The 26,808-nt window shown below is 34.9% G+C and overlaps 1 protein-coding gene across 7 annotated transcripts in view; it reads left to right on the top strand.

Annotated features, from left to right (window-relative positions):
• LOC149781286 (uncharacterized) overlaps positions 1–22,023 on the top strand; it is a 283,358-nt gene extending 261,335 nt beyond the window's left edge. For 6 of the 7 annotated variants that reach the window (XM_089935370.1, XM_089935369.1, XM_089935368.1 and 3 more), the window contains 6 exons: positions 2,018–2,117; positions 5,376–5,503; positions 5,926–6,120; positions 13,157–13,441; positions 19,942–20,126; positions 20,648–22,023. In XM_089935370.1, the coding sequence (XP_089791496.1) occupies positions 2,018–2,117; positions 5,376–5,503; positions 5,926–6,120; positions 13,157–13,441; positions 19,942–20,126; positions 20,648–20,734 (980 nt within the window). In that variant the 3' untranslated portion in view covers positions 20,735–22,023. Of the gene's footprint in view, positions 1–2,017; positions 2,118–5,375; positions 5,504–5,925; positions 6,121–13,156; positions 13,442–13,500; positions 13,681–19,941; positions 20,127–20,647 lie in introns of all 7 variants that reach the window. The other variant, XM_089935371.1, reaches the window with a different exon arrangement.
• Positions 22,024–26,808: the final 4,785 nt, after the last annotated feature.

The following is a 26,808-nucleotide window of genomic DNA, read 5'->3' as shown; positions in this document are numbered from 1 at the left end:
ATCAGCCCACCATACTACTAAGATCATGGAAAGTTCCAGCTGCAAAGAGCTCTTTGAGATTACTAACAAGCTAATGTCAAGGAACAAATCTACACCACTTCCAACTACCTTCTCTCCAGTCAACCTTCCGGACATGTTTGCAAATTTCTTCCGTGACAAAGTACAAACCATTAGAGATAAGCTTGACACCACAATTTCAATTGACTCGTCGTCACCATACAGTTGGGATACAGAATTTGAGCGGCAGCCATTAGCAGCATTTGAACCTGTCTCTATGGATTTTGTACGTACAATTGTGATGAAGAGTGCACTAAAGTCATGTGAACTTGATCCAATTCCAACATCACTGCTGCTTGAGTGCTTAGATCCAGTATTACCTTCACTAACTGATGTTATTAATACCTCTCTCTCATTCAAGAAAATTCCCATCATTTTTCAAAACTGCCATTGTAAAGCCTTTGCTGAAGAAACCAACACTAGACCATAATGATTTAAAGAACTTCGCCCAGTTTCTAATCTCCCATTCATTTCAAAAATCTTAGAAAAGGTTGTTCTATCCCAGCTTGTATCTCATCTAAATTCAAACATTCTTTTTAGCAATGTACAATCTGCATATCGCCCTTGCCACAGTACTGAAACAACTCTTCTAAAAGTAAATGACATTTTCTCTGTGTTGGATAGTGGAAAGATTACAGTCCTCACCCTCCTTGATTTGTCTGCAGCATTTGACACAATAGACCATGATATATTACTTCACCGTCTCCAGCATGTATTTGGCATTCATGATACAGCCTTACTGTGGTTCAACTCCTACTTGGTCAACAGGACACAGATTGTATCTGCAAATGGAATACATTCTAGCCCAGTTGATCTATGTTGTGGTGTTCCACAGGGGTCTGTTCTTGGACCTGTTCTCTTCATTCTGTACACTCAGTTGCTCTCAAGTGTCATAGATCATCATCCAGTGTCTCACCAATTGTACGCTGATGACACCCAAATATACAAATCTAGCCACCCAACTGAAGTTGATGCTACCATCCAAGGTGTAGAGAGGTGCATTTCTAATCTGAAATCATAGATGACATGTAACAAGCTGTAGATGAATGATGATAAAACTGAGGCCATTCTGATCACAACACAAAGACTTTCTCATTCACACCCTTTACCTCAATAAATATCAGCAACACCAACATTAAATTCACACAATCAGTACGAAACCTAGGTGTTACTCTGGACAGTACTCTCACATTGCACCAACATGTTATGAACATATGCAAGACTGCATATCTTGAGCTGAGACGCATCAGCTCAATTCGCAAATATGTTTCAGTTGATGCCACTAAAACACTTGTGCGTTCATTATTAGTACTTTCAAGACTGGACTATTGTAACTCAATTCTGTCTGGTTCATCTCAATATCTACTCCAGAAACTTCAAAAAGTTCAAAACACAGCTGCTCAGATCATACATAGAATACCATGATCAGAGCACACCTCCCCGCTGCTCTGTACCCTACAGTATCCATTCGATCCAGAATCAAACATAAACATTGTTCTCTGTGCTACGTTTCACTGTCGGACTCTAGTCCAACATACCTATCCGACCTCACCCATGTGTACACACCAGCAAGATACTTACGCTCCTCTTCTGACAATCGTATACTCATTAGTCCCACTATGAAAACAAAGTCATATGGACAGTGTTCTTTTGCATACCAGGGCCCAGCAACGTGGAATGAATTGCCCACTGAACTTAGACACAGAGACACAGTGATCACATTCAAGAGGGCTCTCAAAACTCACTTATTTCAACTACAAGAACAAACTTAAAGACCTAATCATGTTTCCTACCTTAAATATTCTCAGCATGTTTTTTAATGTTTTCTAATTTCATGTTTTTTATCTTATAGGTATTGTTTAATGTTGTAAATCGCTTAGTGCTTCTAAAGATTAGGCGCTATACAAAGTCATTATTATTATTATTATTATTATTATTTACTTTTTTTTCTAATTTACAGGTCCAGATATGCAAAGGATACCCTACTCGATGGGTGGCCTACATCCATACATGGATCCCATTAGATTGGCAGCTATGTATCCTCCAAACTCCAGAGAAAGGTAAACAATAATATAATTTTTTTCCTTTGGCTTTCATATGTTCCAATTTATTGCAGAAAATTAATCTGTAAAGTGGTGTATCAAATTGCAAATTGTATTACCTTTTCAGAGATGCCATTTTATGAGGGAGTCAGTATTGTATTGTGTACCAAATGGCTGTACAGTATTCGGGGTGCAATTTAAATTTATTGGTTGAATAAAAGGTTGGTCATGTACCTTTCACTTTGCATCATGTCAAGAAAATGGGAACCAAGTCCCAAAGACAAAAAAACCAGGAGATGCACTTGGCATTTAACCCACAATCCTTGGATTATGAATCGTATGCACTGAATGAGGCTGCCAGTATATTAGTAAGTTTACTTTTAATCTGGTTGAATCATTGTTTCTTAGATAAAGTTATTTATAAATCATGGACCCGGTCAAACTCTTTTGCTTGAAATCAATCCTTATCACATTGAAAATGATAAATATAACAACAGGGCTCAAAATTATCTCTAGTCCACTAGCCCGAGGCTAGCAGTTTTCCTGTCAGACTAGTAACTTTCATAATGTTAATAGTCTGATGGGCTAGTAAGTTTCGGATATCGATAGTCAGCGTTTGTTTAAGCCATTCCCTAATAAAGACTTGACTTAGCAGATGTTCTGTAGAATCAAAGCAGTGGCCATTGTAAACAGTTATAAAATATTAGCATGAGAAGATGAAGTCAGTTTCTGCCTCGGAAAGGTGCGTTTCCATAACAAGAATCTATCTGATTTTGTGCATTTCACTTAACAGCGCAAATTATGGTCCCATCAATAACAACGGAATCTGGTAACGAACTAAATGAAAAAATGACATGGTTTCACACTTTATTAACTCTACCACAGTAATAAACTACAATGCGGTTTACCACAAAAGAACACGACAAAAACTATTCAAAGAAAGTTTTTTTGTTGTTGTTGTTTTATGGCTCACTACCCAAACATTCCAACAGTCACAAAGAGGAAACTACATATTTTACATTTCCATTGAAATAATTATAAGAATTAGATCACTTTATTACGATTACTTTATTGACACATCCTTTCCATGCAACTACTTTTTCTATGATGATAAGAATAGTTTTTATATTTTTCCCTTACAAGGATGAACAAATAATTGAATACAAGTGAAGATATCCAAGCAGAATGCCGTACATTTGTTGGGAATTAAAATCTCTGAGCATGGGCATCTAAGATTTTAAAATTGTCTGCCTTATTATTAATTTCGACAATACATTGAGGTTCGATTAATTAGGAACAATTACTAAACTTACGATGTATGATACCGTAATTGGAGCTGTTAAATACAACGCGCAGTGTCAGATGGCTTCGTTTAACGGGAACACCGCTTTCCAAGCTAAAACTAGCACTATCTTCTGATGCTAATATTTTATGTGTTTACAATAGCCACTGCTTTGATCATGCAAAACATCCGCTGAAGTTTAAGTCTTTGTTTGGGAGGGGCCATTTAATTTTGGGAGGGGGCAAAGACATGTTTTGAAACGTGTTTCTTGCTCTGACTTTCTTATATAAAGGACACTGTGCCATTTCTTTTCTTGCTTTAAATAATATGCGTCAACTATACTGAAACATCTCGTATTTCAAAACAAGGCACAATTCCTTCCTTATTAGACAGGCAAAACGTGGCATTTGATAGAAGGTGTTCAGCAACCGGAATAAAAGCAAAAGTTGAATGAGAATTATGAGGAATAATTCTTATGATAGGGAAAAACGTAATGGAACATTTCAGAAGAAATGGACAGGGAATGGCTGAATTATGACGAGGAAAGGAACGTAATGTGGTGTAACTGGTATACACAATTTTCACAGAAAACATCCAGTTTTGTTGGTGGTTGTTCGAACTTTAAAATTGAATGTGAACAGGACTAGTAAAGATTTGGCAGGACTAGTAAATTTCTCAATATACTAGTCCTTCTGGCTACAAAAAATCGAGCCCTGAACAACATATTGCATTTGAACTTTTCACTCCAAACTCAAGATTGTATATGCAATAAACAGCTAACAATGTTGTCACAAAAAGAAAAAAATTGCCAGATAGCATTTTTTTTTTTACAGTAAGGAAAATAAAATCAGTTTGCAACATGACCAAGCCTAGCGCGATCTCTAAATAAACCTTTTACATGTTATTTTTCCTACTTTTTAAGAAGAAAAATAATGTTGTGTGTGAGAAAAATTATGTATACAAAACGTAAGGAACCACGGCAAAATCGTCTTTTATTAGAATTCATACATAATCTCTTCCCCAAAATGATAAACTTTTTACATTATTTTTTTGGTATTTTTAAGATTTTTTTTTTTTTTTTTTTTTTGCATATGAGAAAGATGCTGGTATGTGAAATTTTGTGAGCCACACTGCAATCATATTATATCTAATTTGAAATATGTTGGAGCGTGCTATAGCAGGTAATTTGAAATATGTCGGAGCGCGCTATAGCAGGTCACACTGTACGGTGTGGTAGAATGGAGCATCATGTAGCAGCAGCAACAAAAAGTATGATCACCTTCACCACATTTACTTAAAATGTTTTAGCATTGTTGTATCTTAAAGTATATAAAACGGCATCTCTGAAAAGGTAATACAATTTGCAACACTGTGATATGTTTTGTTATCATTTACCAAGGTGCAAGATTACAACTGCATTTTGAAATATGACTTGGAAAGGGGAAGAAATTGATTTGAAAAACTTAAATGAAGTTCAGTCAATCTTTTGTCCATGAAGATAAATGAAATGTTCCTAATACTATTTGAATAAAATTGAGACATTCAGTTACCGCTATTTTTGTCCAAACTGGAAATTTCTAGCACTTCTAGTTCAAACGTTATAATTTTACTTAATCAGCAAAACTTCCAAACAAATCATTACTGCAGCTGAGATGACAAATTACTCCAGATCTTTGGAAGCCTTTTCCATACGATGTTTTTGTAAAATCTCACTGCACAGTTGTGCTTAACCATATCCTTTTCTGATGACAATATTCACAACTGTTTGTGATGTATAACACGTTTCTGTAGAGGCAAGACATGTACATAGTAGATTACGACCATATTCAGAATAAAACAGGATGCAAAATGACCATGTTCGTATTCAGGATGGAATGAGGTATTATGACTAAAGGTATATTCATGATAAAATGGCTTAACCAAACAAAATCTGCATCAAGTAATTATTATGTCCGGAACATAGGTTTTACAGTTTTTTGTCTTTAAACTTTTAGACTGGAGTTGGAGTTGGAGAGAGATAAACGTGAACGTGATGCACGGGAAAGAGAATTGCGAGAACATGAGCTGAGAACAATGGAGATGAGGGAGAAACTGAAACAAGAATTGGAGATGAAGCCACCAGGTATGAGAGAACTGTAATGGTTAAAGCGCAGGAATTTTAAGGAGTAAATTCAAATTTTTAGATTTGCATATTTGATTTTTGCATTATAGATTAACCTGGGTTTTGAGGATAGCAGTTCACTTAGGTTTCTAGTTGATAAAGGTATTGTCATAAACACCGTTATAAGTTTTGTGAATTCATTTACTTTTTTAGGTTAGTGATAAGAGACATTTTTCTTGATGCTTTAATTTTTTTAGATGGATTTTTTAAAGCAAATTTTAATGCCAGTTCTTGCAGCTTTAAAGTTTAACATTATTAGCGTCCATTGGAAGTGAGTAATTATGTTAAAAAGAATCAACTTTCACCCACCCCCAAAAAGCCTTGGTATGTCAGTAACTTATTAAGATTTATACTGAAATGTTTGCACTATCTTATTCTTGCAGGGTTAGATAGAATGCTCCCACCTGGTGCTAATCCTCTTGACCCGCATTGGTTGGAGCTTCAGCGTCGTTATGGTTACCCTGGTGTACCACTGGGTGGTGCTTCAGGTAACCCTGCCCACATTCCTGGGGTGTACCCACCTACAAGTTTGGCCAGTGATTTGATGGCACGTGAAAGAGAGCGTCTGGAGAGATTAGGTAGAGTGGTTTATTTATCTATCTTGTTCATGTTGAAAGATCATGGATGATGATCACACTTATCTTAAATTTCTATGTTGTTGTCATGTGTTCATATGTGGAGATGTCTGATAGATGTTTATTGTTCATTCAGTGCATCATCTTTCTGTGTGGTGAAGTTCGAATCAGGATTTACAATATTGTTTTTATTCAAACCAAAAGATCTTGTACAAGTTATTTTGAACAAGTAATCAGTTTGTAGATTTAAATTTTGATGTAAAAATTTATTGCAGTAGACCATTTTTGAACGACTTCCCTTCGACAGTACCCCAACTTTTCTGGGATTTCTCTGTAATGTTAATGACAACTTTACATAGCACCACTATCATTACAATAGGTGACTGTGTTATGATTTTTCTATCAGTTATGTGAAATCTGAGCTTTTTGATAGGGCAGATTTTATCCGTGATCATTATCATAACTATTGAGACTAAACAGAGATACCTTTTAGCAGCAAAATCCCCCCTCCCCCCATGATTCCATATTTAAACTTCCACCCTTGTACAGAAGGATTTTATCACATGATCGACATTTAGTGGGTCATGTGACTCCAGTCCAGAAGTCATTCTTCTGATGAGGACCTTGTCAAAAGGTTGAAAGCTCAGGAGTCAAAAACGTTTTTGCTAAAGAAAGGTATCTATGTTAAGTCTCATTAAATGGCTGTATCAGGTAACACTATTCATTCTAGAATTATCGTAACCTACATTTTCACAGCAAATAATTTCTTATCTCATTATTTTAAGATTTCAAGTAAATGATGTTGAGTCACTCATTTGCAGTTTGCTTAATTTCATAAAACATTGAAAGTGGGTAGGGGTGGAAAGGACTTGGAAGTGTTCTACCATTGACTCAAAATGAAAAGACATTGGGAAGTATATGGAAGTGCTCTGCTAATGGAAGAAAAAAATGTACAGAAATGCCATCCACAAATTTACGTAGTATTAAATTATTACTGTAATGTAATCCCCATTTTTGTGCATGGTCTTTGATTTGTTTTTTTTACAGAGGCAGCAGAATTCACATGTAGTCAAAGCCACAGGGCTAGACATCACTACAGATGATATTAAACATAATTTTAAAAAATGACATTGTTATCAGTACTCTATGTGCATATTGTACCTTCAGTTACAAAGTTCTTAATATCGATTAATGTGGATGAAAATTTGCTTCAGTTTATAAACTCGGGGGGATTAAGGGTAGGCTTATTACATGACATCGCTTTCTTTACATAAAATATGGTAACATTTATTAAAGTTACAGTCATCTTATCATTGGAGCAATAAAATCAGATGCTTTAGATTATGTTTAAGTTGAGATATGTGTACATGTATGTGTTTGACACATAAAAAAGGGATAATGACGTTTAACTTGTAGTCTTGGGAAAATTAAAAAAAAAAATATTCCAGTTTCCAGTGGGAACTCCGCATAAATTAAGGAACCATTGGCCATTACATTTCCTTAGAAAAGATAATTGTCTATGGAGTTAATAAAAGATCAGATAATTAAGAATTTATATAAATGGTGAAGCCCTTTTTGGGAATATTCTTGTAAAGATTTTACAGTGACTTATATTTAATTCAGATAACGACAAATATTACCATTTTCATAAGAGAGCTATTTAGTTTTGCCCTGTTTTTCATGAAGGTTATATGCACAGTTGGGGTCATAAGCTCCTCAAAAGTAGGTTAGAAAATTGCAGGCATTATTGTTTCATTTTTGAGCTCTACTGGTGATAGACCAGAATAGCTGATGCAATGGTCTGTTTTCCGATGTCAATCCACCTGTTTTCACGAGTTATTATAACTCTTAAAGTATGATTGCCTTGAAACTGTACACAAGCATTCATCATATGGTCTAGTTGGTCCTAAATGGAAATGGTGCTGCAATATGACCACTACAAAATCATGTTATTGCAACTCCTGAAGGATGGTCAGATCAACATGGGGTTTTCACAAAAAGACTTGCAATGTCTAATTGATCCTAAACTGAAATGGTGCAGTTCTAACATCTAGTATGGCCACCACAGTGGACATCTAGAAAATATTGTTATTGCTACTCCTTATGATTGAGTTGTCAGATCTGCAGCTTTTTTCACAGAAAGACTTGTGATGTCTAGTTTGACCTATATAATTTTTTTTTTTTAAATGGTGTTGATCTGATGACCAATATGGTGGCTATCCTAAAGTTTTATTGCCACGCCTCCTGAATGTATGGTCAAATTGAGGTTTTGACAGCAAGACTTCTAATTATGTCTGGTAGGTGCTAAATAAGTTTATGCTAATCTGTTGTCAAAACGTGGCTGGCACAGTAGCCATCTTTGTAGCACTTCTCATCCTGAATGGATGGTTGTATAATTCATGATCATGTTTTCACTAAAAGACTTTACATGATGTCTAGCTGGTCCTAAATAAAAATGATGCTAATCTGAAAAGTTTAGCTGTCACAACTCAGCTTGAACGAAGTCATTCCGACACAAGGTTTTCAGCAGTCAGCTTCAAAATCTTATTGCTACTCCTGAATAGATGGTTCAGTCTTGAAAATATTGTTATCTCTACATCTGTTGATGGTTATATCACAGTGGTTCTTCAGCAATAGACTTCGTATGATAACTAGTTGGTCCTATGTGAAACTGGTGCCAGTCTTGCATCATTTTTGACTGCCATGATGATTCTCTGAAAAATCGTTACTACTTCCCCCTAAAAAGATTTTCATGGGATTTTCAGCAAAAGACTTGTCGTGGTGCCCATTTTGTCTTAAATAAAAATGGTACAAATCCAACATTCATTATATGTTCTACAGCAGATAATTTGACAATCTTTTTGTTGCTGAAGAACATCAGAGATGGTTTCAACACTTTTCACTTTAAAGGAAGAAATGGTCTTGTCTTGAATTTCTGAAAATTCTTTTAGTCCAGTTGAGTGTCAGTCCCATGATGGACTGTTGTTTGAAGGATATACTGTCTGAAGTGATTTAGGAGCAATTTGGCAATAAGAAATGCAGTGCAACCCCGTTGTAACGCGAATTCGGATATAACGCGGTCGTGGTGTGGCTCAACAAAATTTTGTATATTCGTACATGAAAAATTTTTTTTTTAATTCTGAGTACATGAAATAGTGTCTAAATAAATTAGTATCATTATGGGGAGGAGATCGCATATGAATTCCAATTTAATATGATTGTGCCATGGTTCCTGAAATTTTAATGACATGTATGTGTAATTTCTTGTACCGGGAATTTTTTTTTTTAAGTACAAGGAATAGTGTGTAAAACGTTTATTATCATTTTGGGGAAGAGTTCACATAAATTTTAATATAATACAATTGTGGCGTAGCTTCTGAAATTTAACAATATCAACAGGTTCTTGAAGTGTTATGCCAAAATAAGCATTATCGGAAATGTTACTTATTACTGGTTCATGAATAAAGTCAGTAAGTCGTCTTTGTGATTGTCTTCAATCAATTCTGTATACAATCGTTGCTTAAACAATAGCCGACATGTATTTCTTCTTTAACTGCATACACAACCAAGCAGCAGAAAATGCAGTGGTTGATAAAAGATTCTCACAATCGACATCAAAAAACAAAAGCTGCCAAGATGTTTGCTGGGCTTGGCAGTGTTATTAGACACAATCAGTTGACCAGAAAATAATGTCCGCTTTATTAGCTGGAAATTGGAAGGTTATGAAATTGTACACGTGTTCAACTGTAATTTTCTTTTATAAAAGTGACTCGTGACCATTGCAGGCCTACTGCACTTAGTTCTCAGGTTTTACCTGTGTATGGGGTTTTCTCATGAACTCGTTATTTATTTCCTATGGTTTATAAAAATATTTTACCATTATGGAAAAACAAGTTCACAAAAGCAATTTGTTCTCAGCACTTTACGCAAAAAATTATTATCATTTTGGGGAAGAGATCGTTTATGAATTCGAATATAATACAATCATGGCATGGTTCCTAAAATTTTAAGTACATGTACATGTATTTTTCTCATACCCGGAGAAATACTTTTTTTTTAAAGTACGAGAAATAGTGTGTAAAACGTTTATTATCATTTTCAGGAAGAGTTTGCAGACAAATTCAAATCTAATATGATCGTGGCTTGGCTTCTGAAATTTAACAATTTCACCAGGTTCTTGAAGTGTTATGCCAAAATAAACATTATCGGAAATGTTACTTATTACTATCCATGTGTAAAGCCAGTAAGTCGTCTTTGTGATTGTCTTCAATTAATTCTGTATACAATCGTTGCTCAAACAATAGCCAACATGTGTTTCTTTAACTGCATTAACAACCAAGCAGCAGACAATGCGGTGGTTGATGAAAGATTCTCACAATTTAATAAACATTAAAAAAACAAAGCTGCCATGATATTTGCTGGGCTTGGCGGTGTTATTAGACGCAATCAGTTGACAAGTAAATAATGTCGTCTTTACTAGCTGGAAATTGAAGGGGTATGAAATTGTACATGCGTTCAGCTTAAATTTTTTTTTAAACGTGACTCGTGACCATCACAGGCCTATGCACTTAGTTCTCAGGTTTTACGGGTATGGTGTTTGTTCATGAACTCATTATTTAATTTTCTATTTTTTTTAATAAAAATATTTTACTGTTATGGAAAAGCAAGTTTACAAACGCAAGTCGTTCTCTGCACTTTGTGCAGTGATTAGTATAGTAGTTTTCACACGTTTTTCTTTTCGATATTCACGAAATCTGAAGTTATATACACGCTGAAAGCATGTGTTGATTATTAATTATTCTTGCTGTAGTCGTTCAAACGAATAGGCGTACAAGCGTTAATTATTGGAAATTTGCAATGGATAAATGTACACGGAAACACATATTAGAAAATTTTAGCAGTATGAAATTTGTTCAGACACCGATCATAGACCCTAGAACATAATAAATCGTACATGTGCTTCGTCTTTCTTAACCTAATTTTGCTGTTAATTTTTCACATTGAATTCAGACACATAATGATGTGTGACAGATTTATTGAATAGTTTAAATATGTCTACAATTTTGGCAATGGAATGACATATATTATGGATTAATTGCAAGCCCCGACGGTACAATATCAGACGGCAAGCAAATGGTGTTGATACTCAGTTCATGCTGTATATTCGACGCTAAATTCAGTCACAGTGATCTGGGAATTTTTTATATTAAATATTGTAAATATGTGTGCAATTTTTCAATGGAATTACACGCATTATAGATGAACAGCATGCCACGATGGCATGACAATAAACGGTGTTGATACCCTATTCATCATACACATTAGACATGTGCCAATGAGTTGTTTTATGAAAAAGTAAAATACTGTAAAACCCTGCATTAACGCGACCCCGATATTAACACGATCCAAAATTTTGTACCCCATATATCGCATTATAGTGGGGTTCGACTGTAGAGGGATATTTAGTTTATGTACTTTAAATATTTTAAGAGGGTTATGAAGCCATATTAAGGTTTATTCCATTTAGAATACCTTGATAAAAGTGAGCATTAGTAATTTCTCCATGTTTTTATTGACATACAAGGAAACAAATTGTATGCACTTGGCCATTGACTCAGTACTCATGTAATGCTATTGCCATGAACAAAGTTGAATCCAAAATTAGTTTCCATTCAGTGAAATTTTTGATGTCGCTACAAGCAACAACAAAAAGTATCTTTTGTATCTTTATTGATTAGGTGCACTGGAATGATAAATAAATAATGAAGCCTGGAAACCTGAGAATTTTTTATCATTTTATTGACAAGTATCATAACTTGAAATGATTCCTAGTTACTTGCTAAGGAAAGAGATGATCTTCAAAAAATTACAGATCTGTCATGTTTGTATGTTTGTAATACACAAGTATAGCTAGACTATAGTCTGACTCAACATCCCCATTTGTACCCCACTACCGATTTCAAAAACGAGAACATTTAATGTGATAAAGAGTGCATAGAATTTAGTCAAATGAATCATTGATTTATAATTTCCAACCTGACTGTGACCAGAATGGCACTAATGATGGCATCCCCTGTACCATTTCATGCTTAACGGACTTTCCATACTAACATGGCTCCATATTGCGTACACTGTAGGCTAGTTTATTTCCATCAGACAACATAATGACGTTCATCCTGTTTGGCAAATGCTTGAATAATTGTGTAAATTACATAAAGTTGAGAGTTTGGAATTATATCCATTTGCATACATGAACAAAAAATTAAACCGCTTGTTAAATCCACATGAAAAGCGTAGTTGTCATTTTCCTTTGCTTGATTCGACATTGTAAATATCAGAAGCAGATGACTTATGTATGTACATCGGTAGTCGTGATACACCCCTTTGCTGAAAATGGACTTGTCCAGAAACTGGAAATGGATCAGAGCATGTCCGTCTATTGCACTGAAAACTTCCGTTAAGCATGAAACGTGCATAAGATGACGGTATTAGGGCCACTCTACTCAGAGTCAGGTTAGAAACTATAAATCCATGAATGAATTGACTAAGTTCCTTGCACTTTTTATCACATTAAAGGTTTCCATTATTTAAATCGGTAGGGGGGCACAAACAAACGGGTTTGTATTATCAGACTATAGAAGGTAGTCTCGTATTTACCTACGTAATGCACAAGTGTAGCAAGTGTGGAACAAGGTCAGTATGAGTATGGAAACCATCAGAAATGTTCACTTTGTACATTCCACCAATGTCAGAATATCAGGGTATGGAGATTTGGTTACATTTGTGGACAGGACTTGAAGAAACACAAAAATATCTGTAAGTAGTTAACTTGCAAATTTGTCTTAAACAAACATAACATGTTTTAGCATCATTATTTATTGGTAAGTATTTGTAAGAATGTCAGGGAGAGGATTTCGGTCACTGTAACAAATGAAGGGTAATATAATTGGTGCCCAGCAACCTACTTTTGTAATCATATTCTTGGAAAAACCCTGCTTGATATGCAACACAAAATCTTTATTTACTGCTATTCCTCCAGGGATCCCAACAAGTCCACACTTTCCACCAGGTGTTGACTCTGCCTTTTCATCAGCTGCCATAGAACGGTTGTCTGCAGAACGTTATCATGCTGAACGTATGGCCCTGGCTGCAGATCCTATGATCCAATTACAGATGGCAGGCAACCTGGGATTGACGCACGCACATACGCATACGCATGCACATTCACATACGCATCTCCATCTCCATCAGCCTGACCAGATCATGCCAATTTCTCCATTTATGCCACCACCACTGCCTCACTTGCTGGGGTCGCTACCACAAGGTAAGGGGTGGACCTTTTACGTCTGACATTAACGATGCACAATTTTGATGTCGTTACAGATATTCTACACTCTGATCAATTGACCAGCCGAATGATTTACCACATATACTCCTCTCAACGCCTCACAAATGAGCAACACATCTACATGCAAAGGGTTTCAAATGAGTGTATCCTTCGCGCAAAGCATGATAGGAGTGCGATAGACCCAGCTGCCTCCCACTTGATCTATCAGTTCTCTAGTAAGTTCCCTTTCTCACCTCGTACTTGTTGTCAATCCCGCACATGCCTCGTCTTTCGGCTCGTTACTTACATTTGGCATTAGAATTCCATTAAAATATACCTCATGTTGTACTTCCCTTAGTGTTCGGATTCATTTCTTTTCTTTTTTTTCCAAATCAAAACTGTAGTGTTAGATTCCTAGCTTTTGGTCAGTTGTACTGTAGGCCATAGAATTTTACTGTAATCCCATTTATGCTAATTGATTTTGGTATATTTGTATTACAAGTTTCACAATTTGCACATGGTAATAAACACATTTGTCAATCTATGTCACCATTAGAGAGCGTGAATAATATTTTGGGGAATTAAGTTGACATTTTAGAATGTAAAATTATATGCTTGGGAGTTTATTGTGATAGATGTCATATTTTTGGCTTTTATATGGGATGAAGAAGATATTGTCAGGTTTTGATGTTGCACATTTTGTGAAAGGTAGTTTTATCAGCAGTGAGAAATCTCTCGTATATTTTTTACACAGTAGATCTTTCCAAACAAAATTAAAACCATAAATTTTTTTATTTCGAAGTTGGAAAAAAACCTTGAAATTATTCAAGATATTCAAGTTCACAACAGTAATTAGAAAACTGTTTTGAAGTATTTTTTTCTTTTGCTTGCCTCATAGATTTTATTTGTTATTTCTACATTGCTTATTCACCTTTATTTGCTGTTTGTGTGATTTTGGTATAAGCACTCTTTCTAACATGTGCAATTTATGATTTGTTTTGTTATTATTTGTATACTTTAGTGATAAGTTTCTAAGTCAAATACTTTCGTAATTTTAAAAAGGCATCGGTGACAAGTTTGAAAAAATGTTCTACAAAATTGTTTTTACAGATGATGTATTCAGTATTTTTTTGCCTGATAATTTAGTTTTTCTAATAACAAAAGCAAATTTTAAGTTCATATTGAAATAATAAATACACTTTTGATTCTTTTTCGTGAAAATTATTTACAACTCATTTCCTTTTCCCCTGAAAGAAAAAGCAGCTGGGTCAAGTTTCATATAAAGGTCCCTTGCTGTAACAAACCGTACTGTTTCTGATTTTTGGAAGATTTTATGAACAACTCCATTTGACCCCATGTGACAGTGCAAACATTTGCAGAGCTATATCATCTGGTGCATTTGGCAACAGTAGATCAGTTATAACTCGGTTAGCAATCAGACAGACACTGCACAATCATTTTGAAAACACTTTGTTTTCAATATTAACCAAATGTAATGACCATTTGAGATGAACCCCAGGTTGTTTGATATGGCGAGGGACCTGTATATTTTCGCATGCAGTATTTCTCCATCGATAACCCTATTTTATTCAATTATTGAGGACAGTGGTTATAACTGGGTGAGGATTTCTTAATAAAACTTTGTCCAAAAAATGGGTGGGGGTGGATTATCGTATATGGCTTATCATTGGAGAAATAGTGAGAAGTGAAATTAGCCACAATATATTAGCCTCCATGTTTTTTGTTTCTTTTTTCAAAATGGTGAGACAGAAGTATCATTTTTCTAATAGCAGTGACAGCAGAAGGGTCAGCAACTACAAGACTTTATTATTTTTTTTAAAATTTTTATATAAATCATGTTACATAATGTAGTACTGATTATGGGTGAGACATAGTGGTGTGGAACCCTTGTATTGACAAAAGAAACCCTTTGCATTTAAGCTAAGAATTATCTTCAGGAAAAATAAGGGATGGTGGAGGGGTGAAGTAATGGAATTTCACCAACACATCTTAAAATTTAAGTCCACACTTCAGGTATTTGATTGGTTAATTTGAAGTTGGATTTAAATATTATCCAATCACATTGCTGGATTCCAGACCTAGATTTAGTTGGTGAAACACATATCTAGCTCTGTATTCTCGAAACGTCTTGAGCATTAACTTAGACTGGAACTAAAATTCCAAAGATTCTGACAGGATACTTGTATTGTACATGCAGATCATTTGACATTTGGTTAGCAACTATCAGAACCAAAATTAAATTATCCTCAATTTTTCATTATTTTAATTTTTTTGTAATCAAAATTGCAGAATGTTGAAATGTAAGACACTAAGTTCAGATCAAGTATTGAGACCAAGGTTTTGAGAATACAGGGAGTAGTCCTTTTTTTAAATTACATCTTCACCTAGCTTAATGTAGACTTACTTATCTGCCATTTACATGAATAAAAGCATACAGGTGATCATAGGAACTACTTACCTATGGTCATTGTGATAGAAGCAGCGTTTTTAATGAATATTATGTATATTGATTGAATAAGACTAGACATACTGTGGATTAATTATTTTTCAAGTCAAATTTTTTACTGATTTCATTGTTGCTGCAAGTCATGACTTGAAGAACCCAAAAACTTTTAACATGCAACCCTTATTCACAGTTGTGGAAACAATAGACCCTTATTCCCAATTATGGAAACAATATTCTTTGTTCCCAGTCAATAGACTGATGTACCAATGAAAATTTCATATTTTCATTATGTGAATAAAGACTCTAAATTGTATAACCAGGATAACCAGGAAAACGAATAAATTCACAGTATGTTACCATTTTACATTGAGCTGACTTGTATTCAGTATTTAGTTTAAAGAAAAAATAAGACAAACACACATTGCCATTATTTTACCAGGCTGATGGTTGTATCTGACTCTCAGACCATGTGGCTTTGCTGGAAAACTAAAACTGACTTAAGTTTTTGAAACTAAAAACCATAAACTTGGACAGCCTATAACTTCAATCAGATTAGAGCCAGAATTGCAGAATTTTTTTAATTTTCTTGTGTTGGGTCCTCAACTGACTGCCATAGTCAGATATTGGGGTTTTGGGTGTGGAGTGAGGTTTGTGTGTTTAAAGTGTTAGGATAATACTTGGACTGGGTTTAACTGTTCACGTAAATTGTGTCTCTGATGTTAAATGTGGCCACTGTGGCAGCCATCTTAAAAACATTCTTGTTGCTATTTTTCTGAAATGGAAAGTCATATCAATATGGAGTTTTCAGGAGAAAACTTCTTGTCATATCTAGTTGGTCCAGAATGAAAATACTGCCATTCAGACTTTCACCATCAAATATATATTCAGGGCTGAGGAATAAATTTCTCAGGTACATGTCCCTGGGACAAGTGAATTGCAAGAATTACGTACTCATCCCTGCCCTTGTTAGCCTCAGAACAGTTCACATATCTACTACATTGCTTACACTTTTTACTAAGGAACCATGTGTACCAACCTGATGCAAATTTGATACTAAAATTAGTAAAAACCTTGAAAATATTATGCTCAAATACATGGGACCTTATATCAGCATAATAAAGGACAGTGTTTTAACTGCGGAAATTGCAGCTGCAGACATAGCCATTTCTTAGTGATATTTACACTGAAATGTTTTAGTAATCTCGTCATAATTGTCCTCTTCAGTGAGCTATCGTACATACTTACAATGCAAAATGTTAAGAGACGGAAAATGTCAGAATTGTATCATTTTCATCTGGTCAGACATTGTTATGCTTGTCCTCGGATCAACATTATTTTCAAGATGGTGTCTTTTTTTTTTAAGTAATGACACCAGCAGATATATATATACACACACATACAAGTATGTAATTACTTTTCACAAGAAAAATGACAGTAACAAGGATTTTGAAAAATTTCAAGACATCTCAGTTTCCACCACCTTTCATTCTAAATGAGCCATTTTGGATAAACCTCTATTCTAGAGAGCTACACCATAAAAAAGATGACTACTGATTGACCAAAATAACGGGAATATGTCAAGGTCATTATCCATCTAGACTACAACCAGATATTATTCACTTAAGAAAAGATTAATGAAGCAAGCAATATCTTAAAAGTTGTGGGATTAGGCACTTAAAATGCTCATTTTGAATGGAGTTTGGCAACATTTGTCTTGTGAAAAGTAATTGCATACTTACAGCAGTATCTACTGCCATACTCCCGTTGGCAAGACAGTGTATCAATTTGACATGACAGTGTATCAATTTGACATCATAATGCATCATTAAGGTTTAGAGAAATACCTACTAGCATATTCAGTTTGGCATGACTGTATCAGTAAAGTTTATAGGAGTATCTATTGGCATATTCCCATTGGCCTAACAGTGTATCAGTAAAGCTTGTGGAAATGTCTCCTACCATATTCCCTTTGGCTTGACGCTGTATCAGTAAAGCTTGTGGAAATGTCTCCTGGCATATTTCCTTTGGTATGACAATGTATCAGTAAAGCTTGTGAAAATGTCTCCTACCATATTCCCTTTGGCATGACAATGTATCAGTAAAGCTTGTGAAAATTTTTCCTACCATATTCCCTTTGGCATGAGAATGTATCAGTAAAACTTGTGGAAATGTCTCCTACCATATTCCCTTTGGCTTGACACTGTATCAGTAAAGCTTGTGGAAATGTCTAATGGCATATTTCCTTTGGTATGACAATGTGTCAGTAAAGCTTGTGGAAATGTCTCCTGGCATATTCCCTTTGGCATGACAATGTATAAATAAAGCTTATGAAAACATCTCCTACCATATTCCCTTTGGCATGACAATGTATCAATAAAGCTTGTGGAAATGTCTCCTACCATATTCCCTTTGGCTTGATTCTGTTTCAGTAATGCTTGTGGAAATGTCTCCTGGCATATTCCTTTTGGCATGACAATGTATCAGTAATGCTTGTGGAAATGTCTCCTGGCATATTCCCTTTGGCATGACAATGTATCAGTAATGCTTAAAAATTGAAAATGTTGACAATTTGTGGCATCTGTATCAAAGCCTGACTAGATGAAAAATCACAGAACTTTTTACGTTCTCTTTATCTTATCTACTTGGAGGTATGTCTAATAAAGATGAGAGATAGTTCATTGAACATGACACTTTATAGATGTTAAAATGCTCCCTAAATTTCAAATTTGAAAATGTTACAACTGATAAATATCAGATGGTTTCATCAAATGGCAGTTAAAAAGAAGAAATGATCTGGTCTTGAAATCTGGGATTTGAGAGCATCAGTCCCTTTGAGGGACTCTTTGTTTCACAAAATATTTAGCAGACATCATTAATTAAATGTGCTTTGATAAAATCTTTAGGTGTTTTGTAAAGGAGTTGTACGACCTTGTCTCTGGAAATTATTAGGGTTTCCTCAGATATGAGGAATTAATACATCAGCTATTTGAATGTGAATTTTAGTGAAACTGGGACCTGAACATTTGACCTTTGACCATTGCTATGAGTATGGTCCAAGCCCACATAAGAAAATTTGCTCTCATTTACTGTACAGTGGTATACTGTTGCATTAAAAAAATCTTGGATTTCTTGAAGGAATGCACTTTATAGAAACAAATTTTAATATTTTTAAACAAATTGCATGTTTTACCCTGATCTTTTATTTTATATACATCTCTTTTCTTCTTCGGTGTAGAAAAAAACACGCACTGCTGTATGGAAAAGTGGTCATAAAAAAGGAAATAAAATTTGTCACTGTGTAAAAGCAGGTGAAATATATAATAAATAACAAAATGACTGTGGAGAATATTAGAAATTGGTCAGCAGGGTCTATTCTGGCACTGAAAATGTCTGTCACCAGTTTGAAATAAAGAGTGGAATATATATATATATATATATATATATATATAGAGACACACACACACACACACATCGATAAGTTCATGCATACATACATGCTGGAAGGATTTAATGATGGTAGGGCTTGAAAATGTAATGTGGGATTTTCACATAACCAGAAGATACCCGGTTAGTTGTAAGTGAAAATAGTGCCAATCTTGCACCAGATAGTCCATTTTGAGACTCTTGTTATTGCTTATCATCTCTTGGACTGCTGAAAATTCTATTAGGGAAGTAAAGCATCAATTCCTTTGAACTATTTTTGTTTAGAAATAATTATTGATTCCATAATCGCACATCCTAGAACAGCGTGTTGTTAAACCAGTGTAAAAATTGATGAAACATTGCACATCTTATAATAGACTGGATGTCAGAGATGGCTGATGACAGGAGTTGGGGCCATTTTATTTTATCTCACCTTATTAAACATTCCAAACATAAACATCATTTTTGTGATAAGAGATTACACAAAAGTGGAATTTCCAGTTTGGACATTGCTCATAGTTCACTGTACTTTAGTAAATTTTAATGATCAATTATGACTTGCACCTGTAGAATTAAATGCAAATTCTTCAATTATTATTTTTAACAGGAGCTGATCCCATGTCAGGTGTCAATGGTGGAAATAATCCTCAAGTTAATGTATCAAATAACCTTCAGCTGTCCTCCCTACCCCCAGGGATGCCACCCCATGCCCTACTGTCAAGTCGTGAACAGGAGTTTCTCCAGAATGACCTCTATAGACGGGCATATGCTGATCCCGCATTTGCTCAACAGGTCAGTCATACTTAAGATTGGCCAATTCAAGGCCGATGGTTTTCACATAAAGGTTTCAGCAAATGATAGCTGAAAATTCACCTTTTTATTTGTATTATGTGTGTAATTTTGGTAGTGGAGACTTACATTACCACTTTATATCTGGACTTGTGTTGTAATGGAAGGCATCTTGCATGCTATAATAAAGGACAGTATGGCTAGGGGAATTTGCATTGTCGAACATATTAAAGTAAACTTTTAACTAAATTTGCCCAAGGTGTAGTCCATGATTATTTGAATAAGAAATTGTTTGCTATTACATGATTATTGCAAAATAGATTAAAATATGTGGACTTGTCACATTTAGTCGGAGAGAATAAGCTTAGCTTTTGAGTATAGGATGAGTGAATGTTACTAGTACAAATCAACGCTAATCATTTATTTACTCCATTATCTGAATTTTTGTCAAACAAGTCCCTTGGTCACCATGGTTTAGATAATCAGTTACCTGTGATAATGATAATAAATTTTTCTGTTTGTAGATGCAAGCTCAACACGAAGCAGCATTACAGAGGTTAGCTCTTGAGCGGGAACGTTACGGGTCCGGGCATCTCCCACCACCTCACTAGAAGCATATGACGGGCAATTTTTTTAACTTAGTGCAATACAAGATACAACCTGATCTTTTGTGGAAATATATTCCAAGTGTTTCAGTCATGCATTATTATTATTATCATTATTATCCCAGTGTTTCAGTCGTGAAGTGGATGTTCTTCATTTCGTCAAAAATCCAAAACCTTGCTAATTTGTTCAAAGGATTGTCAAGGTTATTAATGAAGTACTTCTAATATAAAAACAGTTTTTTGTTCACAAAGGAGGATTCTCTTCTAAAAGTGTTCTTGTTTTTTTCCAAGAAATGTTTTCTTGGTGTTCCTAAGTATTACTTGAACTTGAAGTGAATTTCAAGGAGTATTGAATGTGATGAAATGAACAATTGCATGAACATTCATTGAATATATTGTAAATTCTAATTCTCGTATAGGCATGATAGATATCAAAAGAACATGTGATTTCACAAATCATGTAGAATGTATTCATATTTATACAACCTTCATTGGTGCATCATTTATCATGTGGTTTTCATTTTATCATTTCAATCATTAAACTGTTTAGAAAGTCACAATCTTGTCATGTGATTTGAGCTCAGACTTACGTACATGTCCAAAATCTTTAGCTCCAGTTGAGATGATTCAAGATTATATATCACAAGTGACATGCAGTTGAAACTAAGGTGGTGCTTTGATGATGTTGCAGAGAAAACAAGTTGATCACAGTACCTCTGCAAAAATTTTTTCCCTAGATTTAAAAAGACAATTAATTTTAACTTGTGATATTTGTTGTGCAAGATGTGGGCAAACAGAATCAAGAAGTTGCATAAAATAATTGCACAAATAATTAACTCTGGACAATTTTGTCAGTCGTGAATGGAGCTCAAAGTTTCATATTTATGCCTTGAATCCTCACCAGACTTTTAGAGCTCAGGTTTTCCTGCATTCCCCTGTGGCTAATGTGCATTCAGCAGTGGTCAGGATAGACCCAGACATACCAGGAGATTATGTGACTGCAGGGTGAGATCTCAATGTTTTCATTTCAGTTTGCATTGCAAATGGGCATAGATGGTACCTCGGTAATTTGTGTGAACAAAGTCTTTTAAGTGAAGCATTCTTATTAAGGTGAAGCTTGATCATTTGATGTTTCTGAAGGAAAAAATTAAAATTTCTTTGCTATTTTAATACATTACATAGTGACAATTTTGTTGTTGAGATAAGAAAAAAATATAAAAATAAAGAGACCAATATGTGAATTTGTATTACTCTTGAATGCTCGTACAGTTGTTAAATTAAACGATTTTTTTGTATGATTTATGTATCTTGTATTTTCTAGCAAAGCATGAGTAGTAGGTCAGTGAATAAAGTACATTCTGATGCTGCATGAAGAACATGCAGGCCTACCAGCCCTTAACGATATTGCCATAAGTCTTAAAAAAATTGTCATTAAAATATGAACTTACAGCATGAAAGCAAAAACTACAGAAAAAATGATCGTTGCCGAAAAATCCAGAAAATTGGTTCATCCATGTTTAATTTGGACCGGGTTTCATATTAGAATTAGTGAAAATAATCAGGGAAGCAGACTAACTTTACAGCAGTACCTCAGATGCTTTAAACTGCATCTGTTTGCTCGTGTGAAGTGTCTGCATGATCAGACTTGATTATAGAAATGTTAAAAAATGGCGTCCAGCAAGGAATGCATGTTTAAGACGAATCAAAAAATAAGCCTCTTGAAAAGTGTTAATAATCAATGCAGAAGAATAAAAAGGAATATTCAGATTTTTGTGAATGAAAGCTGGAAGGGACACAATTAAATTTATTGGACATCACATGCCAATTTGAGTATGACTCGTGGTGGGAGATATGATTACCATCATCATGTGAAATGGAAAAAGAATTTCCAAGAATTATGTCAGGTTAAGAGACAGCAACAAGCCATTGAGCTGCATAGGGTTTGGAGCTAAAGTTTATCAACTGTACTAAGGTTAAATAAAGAACATGTTTTTTACAAACTTTGAACATAATGTTTATCGTCGCTGCATGTTTTGAATACCAAACTTTTAATTATGTTGTCCAGCTTTACAATAGCAGTTTATGATATTTTGTTCAACCTTATTGAATGCTGGTCAAACTTACAGGAAAAAAATCAAATGCCTTACTGAGATGGACTCGTCAGGGTTGACATGTCTGGAACATGTTCATTTCTCAGTGCATTTAATCAAAATCAATGTCATAAATTAGTATTATTCTTAGTATTGAAAACAATGACATTTGCTGCATTGACTATCAACATGAATGTTGAGATCTTGGTTATTATACTATATTTATAAACAGTATTTTATCACCTCTTACTCATTGGTGTCCATTAAAAACAGGTTTTGCTTTACTCCGGTTGCCAGCTAATCGTAGAAATACTTTGAAAATAGTGTAATTCTCTTCCTCCAAAATCTTTTTTTTTAACAACAGTCGTGGGACCTTGGGTGGCTGAGTGGTCCAAGAGTGCTCACCTTGACCAATCAATACTCTCACCTCTGTCCGCATGGGTTGCTGAGAAGGCATGCCAGTAGCTTCCCATGGTTGAATGGATTCCCCCCACCCACCCACCCCCGAGTTCTTTCTCCACCAGTTATAATGGTTGACATATATAGCCTAGCTAAAAATGGTGATAAACAACAGCAGTAGTCTTGATTAAACTATGAAGTTTTATGAAATGGTTCAAATTTAGCCTCGTGTTTTACCTCCATCTATACTTGGAGGAGTAGCTGGAAGTATACCCCAACATGCAGGTGCATCTAGATTATATCTCAGAAAATATCCCGTATCCTCGGTGTGTGCTCCATCTCATGTGTTAATTTAATTTAGTTGGTAGCCTCATAAATTTATCAGTCACAGTTATGTCTTAGATAAATATTTTTTGTTGATGTTTATTGCAGGCATAAACACAAAAAAACATGATACATTATCTTCACACCAACTCGTTCTCCTAAAGAATGTGATGAAAGAAACTGCCATGACTGTTGAAAAACAACTACTATGACTGTTGAAAAACAATCGTTTTGAATCTTGAAAAGCATACCGACTATATAGCATTCATCAAAATGCACCAGGTTTACTTATTTATAACATATCTCTGATGTAACATTGTAGACCCAAATTAACTGTTGAAGGATGTTGCAACCATTAGGGGTCTATACAACAGTTTATGTGGGGTTTAACAACATTTTTCAGCACCTAATAGGCTATACATGGTGGCTAGTGTTTTGGTTGGAGGAAGAACCCTGGGAAGATACTGGCAAACTTTCACATGCACCATCATTGGTGGGACCAATGGCAAAATTAGGTCCACCTTGTTTACACTTCGGTGGTTAAAATTGTGGGTAAAATACAAGTTTTATTTTAGAAGTTCTGAATGTTTTGTTGGAAATTCGTTTTCTTTTAACCTGTCAGTAAATATAATGCCAACCGAAACAAAAACACTACATAAAATTTCAGAATATGCATGCATGTGACATAGCAAGGTAAAGGGCAGTGACCACAGAATGTGGGATGAGAAGAAGTCTACTACTATGCAAAGAATATATTGTAAAATTTGGGTGCTCTTAGGGCAGCCCTTCAACCGATATCGAGGCTGACTTGGATAACATTTACATTTGTAACTCTCAGTCCTATCCGACAATTTTGAGATATTTCATCATTTTAAAGATGGTCATAAAAAATGCATGGAAGAAGACCCAGTTCCAGAATACCATCGGCTGCAGTTGGTGAGCTGGAAGTGGATACAGTGAAACAAAAATATTTCTGTTATCAAGGGCATCAATTCATTAGCTGATTTAAATATACTGAAGTATTATTTGAAGCCCAGAAGAAGTTCCTGCAAGATGGATCCCACATTTGTTTACTGTTAAAAATAGGTTGGTTGAAAACACCAAATATAAAAATTGTGACAAGAAACATTTGAATGAGATTGTCACAGACCAGCAGAGACCACAAATCGCTAGATGTAGTTGAAGCATCCTCAAGAGTATTAAAAGCATCCTTTTTCAATGCAAAATCATCTATGTCTCTGAATCCGACTGTTCATTTAACATATTTCACTGCATGACGCACACGTAGTGTAGATTTCAAATTCAACCAAAGTAGACAAAATACAAATCAACATAGAAGCTTCGTGTAAAAGTGGCTATTAATCAAGTAATGTACTTCATTATACATTTGGAATGTCTCCTTTATGCTGAACATTTGGTTTCATTTTTACTATATAAAAATATTAATGCTGTGCCAGCAATAGATGTTGCAGATTACATACATAGATTATGACAGGATAACAAAAAATGCTTCCAAGCAGACTACCTTTTTGTTGTCAGTAATTTTAATTCATACTTTAAGGCCATTTCATCTTGCTCATTTGATTTGATGCATGACTCATCTTGGTCACAGCATCCTTAAGACATTATGATGTTATCTTAAAAATCTTTAGAAATACTGCAATTTTCTCATGCAAGGAAAATTTCGGGTACAGGTTGGGGTGTGGGAGTGAAGAACATCTTGCCAACAAAATCGAGCACATGCAAACGCAGCAAAACAACTGCTGCAGCCAAAGACACTAATTTTTGTTTGTTGAAATGGAAAGCTATTGATAACACCCACTCCCCTTCTGTAAAAAGTTACACAAGGGGACAGACTTGTGTGGTTTGAAACATACCTCCTTGCTCAGTCCATGCTAATTTTATTTATCCCTTTGGCATATTATCACTGATTACATCAGCATAAACAGAGACATTCCAAACTTGTTTTGTATGTACGATTTAAATACTTAGATAATCTTGATAACCACTTTTGTTTGAAATTTCTGTTGCTTTGTATTTATGTCGATGAGTTTGGATGACAATACTGTGTACATGTCACACAGGGAATAAGCTACATTAAGTTCTGATTCGAGGTTATTGTTTACCTGGACTGGAACAAATAATAACCACAATCAGAATTGAATCTGGCATATTTCACTGTGACACTGGAAGTGTAGTCTACAGATTTGACCCAAAGTGCAACAGAGAAACCTGGCATAAAATTGGTGATTAAATTATGACTAGTACTTAATCATTAACAGGGAATATGTTATGGAATGCCTCCTTTATTCTTGATTGCTGAAGATTAATGTAACTTTTATAAGTGTTTTTTTTGTGTTGATTCTTCACCTCTTGTATCAATATGGTCAATTTATTGATGCATCAATATATCAATGAATTGTTTCACCCCTATAATCATGTTGCAATTAAAATGTTTGATAAAAAGGAAGAATTTTGGTTTGGTGCTTTATGGCACATCAACACTAGTAGGTTATTGAGTCCCAATGCAATTGGAGTAAAGTGCCTTGCCCATCGACACATCATAGTAGTTGACCTAGGCTGGTATAGCAGCATGGTTCGAACCTACACCCTTTTTGCTCATCAGTCTAGCATTCTAACCACTGAGTCACAACTCCAAGTGATGTACTGTACATGCTGACCATTGTACCATACACAGTAATTTCAGTGATCTCGTAAAATCAGTATTGGTACCTGGAATGCTCAAATTATATGAAAGTACTGTGACAAATTACAGTGTTCACATTTTTACAAAAAAATAATGAACCATCATGCAGCATACTAATAGAATTTTGTCAAGTCCCTTCTCGGATGTCACATGAGGTTCTCTTGAGTTAGCTGATCACATAAAATAAAAATACAATTTTCATATTTCAATGGAATTGGGTGCTAGAAAAGCATGCGAGTTTTGTAAAGACATTCATGTCAGATACAAAAAAAAACCAACTGCACAATGATTTCATTAGTTGAGAATAAATCAGGAAGATAAGCCCGTTTAAGGTTAATTTTAACAGGTTTTAACTCATAAATACCTTTAAAAAAGTTTTAAGGTTTCAAGTTTTATCATAATAGTAGTTCAGGTTAATGGATTTTCGGGCAGGCTCCAATAATAATTCCAGGATTATTTTTTGCAAATGTTTGATTTTCACATTTATGAACTTTCCTTTTAATCAGCAATGTGGCCTGTACTGTGCTGACATGCCATTAAACCCTACAACTACTGTCAGA

This window comes from Sinohyriopsis cumingii, chromosome 15 (assembly GCF_028554795.1).
Source record: "Sinohyriopsis cumingii isolate HCF-2022 chromosome 15, ASM2855479v2, whole genome shotgun sequence".
Taxonomy (NCBI): domain Eukaryota; kingdom Metazoa; phylum Mollusca; class Bivalvia; order Unionida; family Unionidae; genus Sinohyriopsis; species Sinohyriopsis cumingii.
This window is presented reverse-complemented; position numbering and strand designations above follow the sequence as displayed.